The sequence below is a fragment of the Stegodyphus dumicola genome, chromosome 3, assembly GCF_044657685.1.
Source record: "Stegodyphus dumicola isolate Sdum_Otavi_A_Nest chromosome 3, ASM4465768v1".
Taxonomy (NCBI): Eukaryota; Metazoa; Arthropoda; class Arachnida; order Araneae; family Eresidae; genus Stegodyphus; species Stegodyphus dumicola.
This window is the reverse complement of record NC_140770.1, coordinates 60,754,746-60,768,068: the sequence shown is the minus strand read 5'-3', so window position 1 is coordinate 60,768,068 and position 13,323 is coordinate 60,754,746. Positions and strand designations below refer to the sequence as shown.

Genomic DNA, 13,323 nt, shown 5'->3' with positions numbered 1-13,323 from the left:
TTGCCATTATTTTGCCAACATATATAATATACAACCATTTATTTTGCCTTGACCCATGTCGGCTGTAATTCTTTTAGCATCGTCTGTGATTTTGTGTAGATATGCTGTATTTTGTAGCTACGTTTGTTTATGCTTTTGTCGTAAGAATTATGAAAAATAAAAATGTTTTCTGCAAAAATTAGTCTTCAAGTACTGCTTGATGATTTTCTACCTATTAAGCTCATCCCAGAATTTGAATCTTTGGAGGAAAAAAGAATAATTGAAACCTTTTTTTCTAAATTTAGAATTTTTTAACCTTGATAGCATTTTCTATAGTTTTTCAACAATTACAGTTGTTCAGTCCTAATAGAACTAAATTAAAATGTTTTTTATTTACAAAAAAGATGGATTATACATAATTAATACATGCTTTTAAACATTTCATATATTGAAATAATTTAACATTAGAACTCTTCATCTTTTAAGTAGGTAAAGTCACCATACTAATTATTATATTCTAATGTATTTCCAAATGCTTTGTTAGTCTTTATTTTACGTAAAACCTATACGGATGTTTAGAATATTGTTTTCGAGCCAAACGCTTAAAATGATTTTATGTATAACTCTAGTAGTTATTACTTTTATGGCATTCACGAATGCAGTCTTCGAAACAGGAACTTCTGGTGGTGAGGGACAAAGACAAACATCTGCTGCCTGCGACATAGTTTCATCTACCCGATGTTTCAATATCTTGCATAACCTACGACAAAGGAAAAAAGTGTTTCAAATTTTACAGACATAATATTATTTAAAAAAACTATGATTGGCGTTAGCAACATCTTTAGTCTAGTTTTTGCACTTTCGTGATATGTCACATTATGTTGAGTGACATTAGTATCATAGCATCAACTATCAACACGACTTGCTAGTTGATTCCAATGTTGCAGAAGAGCCAATTTTAACAGCTTTTTCCACTAACAGAGCAGAACGTTTTTAATATTTTAAATTATAAGAGTGTATTACATATCAGAGTAGAATAATATACATGACTGTCTTAAAATAATATGACATAGCTTTCTTATTGATTTTTTTCATTCCTTGTTTTAATAATGAATAATTTAAAAATAGCTTTCATTATATTTAAAGGATAATTTTTTTAATTTTTACATAACTTGTGAAATCAAAAAGAAAGAATTTCTAATGCTATATATTATGCACTCAGTTACGGAAAGATATCTTGTGCGCCGTTTAGGAGCGAATTTGATACATCGTTTTAATTTGAAACATTATTCAACGGCCTCCTAGCAGCCGGCTGGTTGAAATGAACGATAAAAGTGGATGGATCCAGTTTTAATGACGAGGCTCAGAAATTTATGATAAAGTAATTTTATTTTTAACCGTTTTCATCGGCAGAAATACATGACAAAGAAGAATTTACCTTCCTCTCTTGGTGAGTTTTAAACAGCATACCTGTCAAATAGTGACTCCACATGGACTATAGCATTTCCGTATGTTTCCAAAAATGTATCGAGATTCAAGCTTGACCAAGTTAGTGTTATTATTCCTGGTTTTAAGATATCATCGAGGACTTCAAGATGGATTTCCAGCAAGGGCATTAACTCATCTCTGGATAAACTTTTCAAATCTTTGTTTCTTCTCAGCAGTTTCTGCAAAATTAAACAGGAGAAACACTGTCGGAATAACATTTAAAAGAAGCTTAGTTACATATTTATCATGGTCTTTAATTTATAAATTCATTTTTAACCTCATTATAGAAGGTATGAGGCTATTAGTGCTTGAAATAATATAGGATAAGAACTGTAACAAAAAAAAAAAAAAAAAAAAAAGGAAATTTGTCAAAATAAACAAATAAGTGGATATATAAACACAGCATCGGCACCTGTAAGTGCAATGAAATTTAATCGAATTAACTAGAATTAACCCTAATAATTCTACTAATTATGAGTAAAAAAGATTTGTTTTTAAAAATTTGCTATTTGAAGAATAAATTTATCATAATTCTTAGGCAAATGTGCATTTTGAAACAAATAACCTGGTTCTGAAACATAATTTTCTAATTAGTACCATATATTACAAAATCTGATATGGCCCCCACATGATTTCTTTGTATTGACGACCTATTCAATTATACATGTTTTTTTGCTGCATTTTATTTAAAATTTTTTCCTCAAATTTTATTAGAGATATATTTCTCATTCATTTAAATCGGTTCTCATTTCCCAGCAAGGCAAAAATAAATAAACACTTAAAATCACTAAAAATTGAAAAATATGTAGAAAAATATAAAACGCCAAATACAGTTAAAAAAACAAATAAAAGTAGAGTTTCTATGCAAAAACAAGCAATTCGGCCAGCAGGCCAGAAGGCAAATTTTTTAATGCACAAAACTGAACGTTTACTTTTGGTGCCACTCAGCAAAAAAACACTAAAAGTGCAGATATTGACTTAATTCAGCTAAAAAACTGATTTGGCTTTCTGATAAAGTTCAGATGTAAACAAATGGCTGCTCCGTTAAGCTTAGTCGCATTTAAACAACTTTTAGACTGTTAAAAATTCTACAACTATTGCATTCAAATTAACTAAAGGCATAAAAATCTTAACCGGAACACGAAAAAAAAAACATAATTCTATCACATTTAAAGGAAAAAATCCACAATTTACCAATATATAAGAATAAAAAACTGAGCTCACTAAGTGGAGTAACATAGTGGGTATACTATTCTTTTGGTGCGGCCGATTGCAACCGAAAACAGGGGTGCACAAGTACATATTATAGCAGTTTCATATACAAAATTTTAATGTTCTGAGGCTACTCTTTTTTGAGTTATGTAAAATACATACATACGTACGTACAGACGTCACGAAAAAAATCTCTTCTGAATACATTTTGGGAAAAAGAGACCTTCATTCTGTCCGTAGATACTGATATCATGCAAAAACATCTTTCAAATGGATTCGAGATCCGTCAAAACGTATATTTTTGTTGAAATATGATACTCGAAAGTTTTCGCGAATACAACACTTCCTTTACTTCGTACAAGGAACTAAAAAGCTTAATTTTTAGCTTAAAATGTTTTCCTAATGCAGGTAAAAAAAATTAACTTTTTTGCCATAATTAAGAAATATTCCATGATATTTTATAAAATATAGTTATAAATACAGTTATAAATACATGAATACAATTGTTAGTAAAGATCGCGGGGAAACTGCATATCGATCATCACTTCTAAAATGAACGTGGAAAAATATTTGCCTTTTTGTATTATGATTACTTCATTCAAGAAGTGATTTTCAGATTCAAGAAGTGATTAACGCCACTTATTGTTGTTTCTGATATGCATGTTTACATTATTTAAAAGTATAGACAAGTTATGCTTCAATATAATACAAAACTTAAAAATCAGATTATTATGGATTATTATTCCTGCATAAGTAGCAGTAAAATAAGAAAATTATTGAGGAAAAATTAAAAGCACAGAATCTATTAGAATAACACAAGCACTTTTCCACACTTTACGAATGTTCTCAATTACTTGATTCCTTGAATTATTGTCTTTACTCAACAGTGTACTCTAATACAGGCGAAATTTAGCAAATCGTGAAATGTTCTGAAACATATTTAGAGAATATCTTCATTTCATGACGATCCTAGAATAACTGTGCTGTTAACCGGTGGCGTAGCAAGAACTTTTGCCAGCCGGAACGATTTTCCGCCCCTTTCATTGCATACCAAAAAATCTGTAAAACATTAAAATGACATACCGGGAAATATAAAGGCTGTGGGTTTTGTTTTTGGAATGAAACTTGAACGTTCTAAAGCGCTTTTTTCTTTTCTTTTCTTTTTTTTTTTTTTTTTTTTTCTGTTAGGAAAACCGCGATGCCATGCTAGAAATGCTTTCGTTACTCCAGTACTTTTCCTACAGACAGAATAAGTTCTAGATTTTATGTTTGTTTTTTAACCGATTTGTATTTAGAAAGATTCCTCTCGCCGCAAGTAATACTTGCAACAATTGGGAAGAAAACTGACAGCAGTATTACTTATATGGAGCTGCATTTTGGATACTGTATTTTCAAATAAACTGCAAGGAATCAAAGCCATCATTCATCCACTTCTTTATTTCGTATTTCCAAGCAGTAGCTGAAATAAAATTCCGAAGTATTTCTTCCACAGTGGGAAATTCTTTCTTGCTTATGTCTATGATCATAGCAAAATCGAGATTCTTATATTTTATTCAAAACTTTCGACTGAATAAGAAAGTCGTAGCAAAATATGAAGCTGTTGAAATCTCTTTGTAAAATCTTTGAATATTTGTCCAGTATAAAAGCAGTTCTCTCTTGGATTATAATTCAGCATCTCGTGATCCTCCACTTTACCAGTGATGATCGAGTGGATGAAATGGATGAATACTGGTAATATATCCTCGGGTCCAAATCCCAAAGAAGGAGTTGTTCCAGGAGACTTTTTCTTATTTATCTTATGTGTAACATAGGCTATGTAACGCTGTACTTACGCATGTGTAACATTAATACCAATCATTGTTTTTCTTGTAACCTAAATCAGTTCCCAGTTTTTAAACGTTTTTGCTAATAACACTAGTCTTTCACGAAGGCATCCTTACTGTGATACTAAAAGGATAATCACTGTGAGCTTTGCTATAATCGAATAAATTCCGTTTTTCTGACTACATATAGGATTAATTGTTATTATTGTTAATTATTGACTACATATAGGACGACACATAGGATTAAACTCTATAACAGAGTTGGCCAAACTTCATGTCAGTAAGAGCCGCACGTTTGAATTTAGAAATGTTCGAGAGCCGCATCTAGATTTTCCAAAAGCCACAAGTTCATATTTACATCATTATAGAAGCAGTGGAGGAGGTTTTAAATAGAAAGAAATCTCTGATAACTTTGTAAAATGAGTCTAAACTAATTCATTACTTCCTTTTGGACACTGATTAGTTTTAGTTTACCATATTTCATACATATATTTTATATGCATGAGCCGCATAGATTGCCTGCGAGAGCCGTATCAGGCTTACGAGCCGCACTTTGGCTACCCCTGATCTATGATGTGTTTCGAGCGAAATATGGCGCTCCTTTCTAGCTTTTTCACTCTTAATAAACATACCTTAACAGAATCAAGAATATTATCTAAGTTAAAAATAGAAGTCCACGTTCATAAGCCAAAATTCAGTTTTTCTACACGGTAGAAGTATTATATATATTTATTAGTTTTTATTTCTAATACTAAATGGAAATTAAAATTATTAATTACGTCCTCGAGATCACAATTATCCAACTTTACGGAGTCTCTAATCCGTTTTGTTTACGGAGTTTGCCCACAGAATATACTAAAAGCAGTATGTCAAATTTCATTTTCTAATTGATAAAACCCAAAATTTATACTATATCATTATGACGTTAGTAAAAATTGTATTTAACTCCCAAACTCTCAACCCGCAAAAATATTTATTCGGGAACAAACTTACGTATCTATTTTAATTATTTATAGCGGAAATGCAATCAAAGCACTATTCAATCATTTAATATGATGACGTAGCATTTTGAGTAAAAAAGGTTTAGGTTTCTTTGATGAGAAACCTATCTCTGCTATGCCACAGCACCTTATTTGCCAAATTTCGTATCTTGAGCTCTTTGTTTTTTCTTATCAAGATGATTTTACAGTATCAATGTTTTTAGACAATTTTAATTTATTCGCTACAAGCAGCGGCCAGTCTATCAGAGATTTCAATTGGAATTCTACCAGAAATGTCAGAAGAAGTGGTATAAGTTCGTGGTTTTGTGATGGCTTCGAAGGGGAGAATTTTTACATTTTAAATAGAAACGCTCTTCAAGAAATTTCTCATGAACAATTTTGAACAGAAGAGTGATCTATGTTGCATTTAAGTACGATATCAATTGAAAATAGACTTGCAAATTAACTGAAATGGAACTTCAGAAGTTTTGAAATAATTTCTCAAAGATTTATTGACAAAATAGCGGTGAAAGCAATACACTGGTTCTTATGTAATTAATTATGTCTGTTAATGTGAGACAGCAGTAATATCAGTTTAATTTCAAATGTTAAAAATATCACTTATTGACTGGTTTTGGCCGTAAAAACGAATACTCACTTCATGTTAACTCACGTTGGTCATGCTTGGTTACGCAAACAGTCAAAATTATTATTATAATTAAAATTATTAAAATAATCCAATCACATCTCATTTTCAAATTCAGTGTCATATGTATTTACACATTTATTCATTTTTAAGTTATGCAGTCTGGGACGGAGTCTGAGGTCAGAAATTGAACTGACCTTCTCTAAATTTTAGGTAATAAACATATAATATTTTATGGGGTTATTTCCTATTTTCAATTTCATAATATACCTATATTTTCTGTCAAAATTCTGTAGATGTGTATTACAACAATGTCTTGTGCTGTCCAGTAGTAAATAACGTATTATGTAATGCTAATTTATGGGGAAAAGGAACGCGGAAATGCCCTATTAGACAAAGGTGGCTTTCCATGACCCATTACACTCGATGTGTACCCTTTCCACATATTTATAACTTTATTTGCAAAACTGCGCATTATTTTAAACCTTTAAATCTGTGTAAATGCTCTCCGACCTGCCAGCCTGGCCTCAGTTGTGGTTTGGCGGTATGGCAGGAAATAGATATTAAACCTTCATTAGATGGGCTATAATATAAATCGCTCATATTGCAGTAAGTATGTGTGAGAAGTGGCTTCATCTTGCTGGAATCAACACTTATATCTATCGATTTCAAGAAGCGCAGCACGTTGTGTAATAATATCTTAACATACTTCACGGTTTACTGTAGTTTCTAATACAGTATAACAATGGAAACACCAACAAAACACTTTTAAATAACGAAAATTCTTTACTTTTGGGAAAACGACATACCTGCCTAGCAACACACACGTAGTTCTCTAATGCAGACGTCATAGGACAGTTAAACGACAGATGCCGTGTATACTCGTTGATAGTACTCCTAGAATCTCATCTAGCGAAAGCCGATACAATTATTACAACTAAATTTATAATAAGTTGCTTACTTGGTATGAGCGACCTTTCAGTTTCTCTATTGCTTGACACTTATTAAAAGGGGAGCCATCCAGTCGATAATGTACTGTAATATCAAGATACTTCAAATCATAAGCCAAATAAATATCTGTTGTATTTCACTATTTGCTTTTGTAGGGATTCCAACAACGTCTTGTAGTGCCCAGTGTTAAGTAATTCATAAGTGATGTTGATTTTATGTATAGTATAAGTGGACAACTAGTTTGTAAGACAGATCGACATAATATGTCCGTCATTAGTTGTATTAGTTACCTTAAAGGTATTTCTCCCGCCTTCTTAGCGTGCCTTCGTGATCTGCACGCTGGGAGCGTATTTTAGAGGCCCGTGGTTCGATTCCCAGCGAAAGCGTTGCTCATTTTTCCTCTTTCCTCCTTCCACAAAATACCTAATGTCTCTACAGTGGCGCCCGAACTAAAAAGGGTGGTGGATGATGATTCTCCACATCCAGGATTTGGCGATTGGGTCCCTTAAAAACTCTAGTCGTCCTTTAAAAGGGGGAGTATATATATTTCTCTCGCCTTCTTAGCGTGCCTTCGTGGTGTAGTGGTCTGTACGCCGGGCGCGTATTCCAGAGATTTGTGATTCGATTCCCGGAGAAGACATTGCTCAGTTTTCGTCTTTCCTCCTTCCACAAAATACCTAATGTCTCTACAACCGCAAATCATCAACCGTGTTTGCAGTGATGAAAACTGCATTTTTTATCTTTCTTGTTCGTATCAAGAAAAGCTGTCAAACTCTTTCTAACAAGAAATAACAAGAAATGGTTTGACAGCATATTCATTTTTCTTTAAACTTTTTGTCAACCTGTTTCATTAATAAATCATATCCAATAAAAAGGAAATAATTACACGTCTTCTATTATTTTTGACATATTAGACAATACCTAACTATGGCACGTGGATTTATAATCGTTTTAAATGCTTCCACCATAGTTCCGTGTCGTAACTATACGTGAAAAGCATCCAATATTGAAGTAGTACTGTTTAAAAATGTAAAATTACAGTTTTTAAATTTTTACAATATAATAACACATTCATCATTATTACTTCTTAGTATCACATTTGTTATTATTACTTCTATACAGCTCCTATGTTGTTTCAGTCTGCGCTGTTGATAAAGAGCCGTCTTTGCTACAGGCGGAATGTCCAGCATCATTTGGGAAAGCAAATCTGCTTCACGAATTAATACAAAGAGTTGCTCGTTTGTATTCAAAACTATTTCTTGTGTATCTGGGTCCTCTTCTAAAATATTTACCAGTAAGCATTGGGATATCAGTGAAGCCTAGATAGAAAAGAAAAGAGTTAATGTTTTATATGATAATATGAAAGTTTCTTAAAAAGAAATAAAAGTATTATCTTTATGTCGGTTTGATCAACTCTCATATGTCGCAGTATGCGTTTAAGTTAATTTCAAGGTATCTATCCATTGTATTATTAGATTATTACTTTGTACCTTTTCTTGGTAAAGGTAATGTTTACTTGGACACTATTAGTTACATCGTATCTCTCTCTGAGGGAAAAAAGAGCTTGTATGCGCAGATACATAGCCTAATTCTTATTATACGATGAAATATCTGAGAAAGTCACAGAAGTCATCTAATTAAAGTTCTGGGAGCGTTTAAAGGATGTAACTTTAGCAATATTCCGTGGTCTCAAGCTATTAATGTTAGGAGAGGCTACGCCCTGCTGTGAAAGTAGTGTAAATAGCGGATACTACATTCTGCTTTAAATTAAAAAGAGTCACATAACGTGTAATTAGCGAGCAAAGTGTATGGGGATACATTTTTGCCTTAGAGATTGAGCTTGAGGTGTTTCGTACAGCTCAGAATGGTAAGCCTTTTTGGAAAGTAAACGCAATTGCTGGTCCCTAATCCTTTATGCTTTTCTTTAATCACAGTTTATTCTACAGATGAGTAAAGTCTTTCGCATGGAATCTGCTTAAATTCTTCACGTATCGTAATAGATATGATTTCTTAGTGAAGATTCCATTTTAAAATCCCGTACGGTTTTAAACGAAATCAAATGTATGATAAACAATTTCTTTGTTATGCTCTATTCATTACAATCATGTAGTCTTACTGAACACCGTTTTAAGAGCTTCTCAAAACGGAATAAAACATTTGAAGTCCGCTGTACCGGCTCTTGGAAGAGATAAGGGGTGTCGGAAACCCAAAATCTTCAAAACATTTTGATATCGGATTTTTGCATTTTCAAATTCTTTACACTTTTATCTTTCTAAAAATACCATTCTTAAATATCTATGAAAATTAGATCTGTACAAAAATCTAGTTTTAATTTGTCATCTACTGCTTTGATCAATGAGGATTTTTACATAAAAACGCGTTTTTCTCCAAACGTGATTTTTTTATACTCGATGTACCTTTTCCCAGGAACTACTGCTCACAGGTATCTAAATTTTTTATGGCTTATTTATTAGGCTTACTTAAATTTTATATTTACTGAAATTAGCTTTTTGTAATAAACTTGGAAATAAGTTTTTAAAAAATTTTTTGTGTGAGAAAAGTGCTAAATTTTACTATGCCTAACAAAATATTCTGTAATTTACTCTAAAATTCAAAATGTTTCAAAAGCTCATTTCAATATAATCAGATAGGTATACTTTACTTACAGAAAAAATTTCAAGCTTGTATCTACAGCAGATTTTGAGAAAAGGTACATCGAAAATGGCCAATTTAACATTGTCGGTATAGGTGTTTCTGATACCCCATAATGTTGAGAAATTAGCAACTTTATATTTGATTTAACGGCAGACGTCTACGATACTTCTGCCCGTTAGTAAGTTTCTCTTTTGTTTTAAACATTTAGTGCATAAAAATAACTGAACCAAATCTCACAATGCAGTTTAAATGTGTTACTTGTAGATAATCAAATTCTGTATCGTCGATTATTAACGAGAAAAGCGGAAGTCAATTTGTATTTGCTAATTTAGTTCTATACTTCAAGATGAAGACACAACAGATTTTTAGTTGTCTCTGTTCCTTTTACATTATTTAGGTTCCGTCTATTGTTCGCTAAAGCTGCGATAAAAATATGTCTGGCGGCCTAGAAGGTCCCACTGGTATTTGGATTTAAGCCAAAGTGAGTTTAACCTTATAATTCTTCTGGATTCATTAAAAATTTTATTAGTTTAAAGCAGGGGGTCTCAACCGGGAAAGGGAATTTCCTCTATAGATAATTTCATAGTTTCAGAGAGAATCCTATTTATATTTTAAGTAACTAATTTAGCTGTTAATTATAAATCCTTTCTGATCACAGTGTAAGATTCTAATCTGCGTTGTGCACTTTTAAGTTACACTTTAAGTTGAAAAATAATAACTGATCAGCGAATAATCGCTCGAGTTCGTGAGATAGAGACAACACGTAAGAAGGATGAAGTTACCCTTTATTATGCCAATAAGGTTTAACAAAACTCCGTCTTGGAGTTTTACACTAAAGCCGCCCCTTGGGCTTGAGCTTGGAAAACTAAGAACTAAAACTTAACTAAAAGATTATAACCGAAGCTATCAAGATTCTAACAGAGTTGGCCTCTTAACTCTAAATAACGGCGAAGCTATCAAGGGCTTAAAGTACGGCCGAGCGTAATAATAGCTTAATAGAGAATAGCCTAAGAAGGCGAACTCGCGCTAGCCAGAATCACTGGCTCTCTCTAACGAAGTCAGTACAGCTTCACAATTAAATACTTCTCCTGATTCGCATTCAGACGCGTTAAAAACTACGTTCTGGTCGGAAGTTGTAAGTTGAAATTCAGGAAGACAGGAAAGGAACTTAACTGTTAGATTTTAGAACTCAAAATTTAACTGTTAGATAAATTAACATAATCCTTACAACAGTACAATTGAGTTTGATCTATTTGTTGCTCCTAGTTATTCTCCTAATGACAGAGTCAATAGTAAAATAACATTCAGTGTAAAGAAAGCTAACTGCGATATTATTCATGTAAGCGACTGTTTCATAAGCTCTGAGAGTTTATTAAATACCATACACATAAAAATGCCTTAAATTCTCTCCTAGGAAAATTTAACTCATTTTTCTACAATACATGAGAGGTTTCCATGCCTGTCAAAAAGCCAAGGGTTTATAAGATACTGTGGTGAACTACTGAAGTCTAAAACATAACTACTAGTCTAAAATTAACACTTTTAGCAAGGATAATTCGTTTTATAATATGATTTCAACTGGAGCTTCTATAAACTACGTTGCGTATCTTAAAAATCTTAAATCCAAAATAACTCCTGGTATTGATTCTATTTCAAATAAAATTTTGAAGCGAACTCATAGAATGTTTTTGAAGTTGTTTTCCAAAATCTTTAATACTTGTCTGAAGCTTGCCACATTTTCTCATTACCGGACGAGAGTACATGTCAGTTTAATCCCTGTGCATTCCGCATTTAGATATTTTGAGATGCATTAATCTTCTCCTCACTATAGGAAAATACCTAGAAAAACTGTTTTTTAGTATTAGAATTACATGGTTCCTACTTAATAAAAAATTGTTAGACAAAGCACAGTTTAGTATTACTTCTCATAATAACTATAAATATGCTTAACTGTATAGAAAGGCACAGTGGATGAAGGTAAAAAGAGTAATTTATACACAATTCTAGCCCACCAGTGGCTGAGTGGTAAAGTCGCTGAAAACTGGTAGTTCAGTCTGGGCTTCGAATCTCAGCTAATGAGTTGGCTGCATGAGTGTGTTCGGGGTTTTTCCCATGTATAACGTGTATACGAGCCAGTTTCCCTTAAAAAAATCCTCCACGAAGGCATCCTTCCCCTTAGGCAGATAGCCCTTGAGTGCTTTGCCATAATTCAATAAATCAAATCCTATACACAATTCTCGTGCCTGTTGTTATTACAGGTTGCTTTTGACCTCGATTGTTGGCCTCAGGTTGCTTTTTTAAAGAGAGTTGGTGTTCCATGTAATAATTTGCCTTATTAAAGCTTTTCTTCATGTCAGATCTGCATTACTATCCCTTGATTATGTTTATGCTTCTCACTGGATTCTCAGATTATCCGGGCTTTAAAGCAGTTGCTTTTTTCTGATAATCTACTAATTTATTTTCAACAGAAGTGTTCCCAATAATTTTAATACGGCTCAAAACATGGTTAATAGAGTTTCAGTTTAGTCTACAAAGCAGAAGTAGGAGTTCAATCCTACTTCTAAAAATATGATAATTAAAGAAAATATGTCAGCTGTACGGGTATGTTTTTGTAATGTCAGTTGTACAAACTAGGTGTTGTACTTTGCAACTTTAGATATTATTCTTGATGTTAAGTGCTTCTGGATCAATTATGTTATATATTTACTCAAAAAATTTGAAAGTATACTTAAAGGCCTTAATCGTGTCTCTTGTAATATTTTTGGTTTAACATTAATGTTATTGGTAGGATTGATAAACAGGAGATAGTGCCTTTTGTTTGCTATTTTTTTTTAAATATGGGAAAATATATATTCTAATATATTCTGAAAGAAAATAAGACCTCTACATTCTTCGGAGAATTCAAAGGTGAATTTTACAAGGAGTTATGCGCAGTTCAAAACAATTAGCTATAAAGTCTATTTTGCAACTGCAGTATTCTTGTTTATTTATTTTCATGTTTTACATTACAAAGAATTTAAAGATAACAACAACAAACTCATGTTCCATACCAAACTGTTACTCGAAGATCTTGCTCACACTGCTGATTGTTTGTTAATTAAAGTCTAATTTACGACAATTCCGCTGAAGATAATTTCCCAGTTGTGTGTTATGCAGATGGCAGTAACAATAACAGTCGAGTTGACTAGATTATGCAATTTTTTATCATGCTTCTAAACTGGAAAACAGACTCTTTTCAATTACCAATGAATCCAATGTTTTCTGAACCGTATTACTATGCCGAATTACCTATTGTTTGTTCACTTCGATCCTTATATTCTGTTATGAATATCTTCTCATGTAATAAACTAATTGTCTTATGTCATGCGACTCTTAAAGATCATAATTATAAAGAAATCACTAACGTACTACTAATTGCTTTACTGAATGAAAACGGGAGGAGACAGTTCGATGTCGAATTCAACAACTGAAATTAATATTGTAATTTTCTAGTTTTAAACAGTTGTATGAACTTGTATTCTGTCAAACAATTATTGAATTTTTTTTCGTAGCGCTGCGCAAAAAAAGGGGGGCGCAGTTGTATATCTCC

The 13,323-nt window shown here is 32.4% G+C and overlaps 1 protein-coding gene across 1 annotated transcript in view; it reads right to left on the bottom strand.

Moving 5' to 3' along the window:
* Dhc1 (dynein axonemal heavy chain 1) overlaps window positions 1–13,323 on the bottom strand; it is a 402,656-nt gene that overhangs the window by 336,654 nt on the left and 52,679 nt on the right. The window contains exons 14-16 of the mRNA XM_085812430.1: window positions 8,192–8,398; window positions 1,450–1,646; window positions 619–739 (exon numbers count right to left, since the gene is read on the bottom strand). Of these exons, the coding sequence (XP_085668556.1) occupies window positions 619–739; window positions 1,450–1,646; window positions 8,192–8,398 (525 nt within the window). The remainder of the gene's footprint in view (window positions 1–618; window positions 740–1,449; window positions 1,647–8,191; window positions 8,399–13,323) is intronic.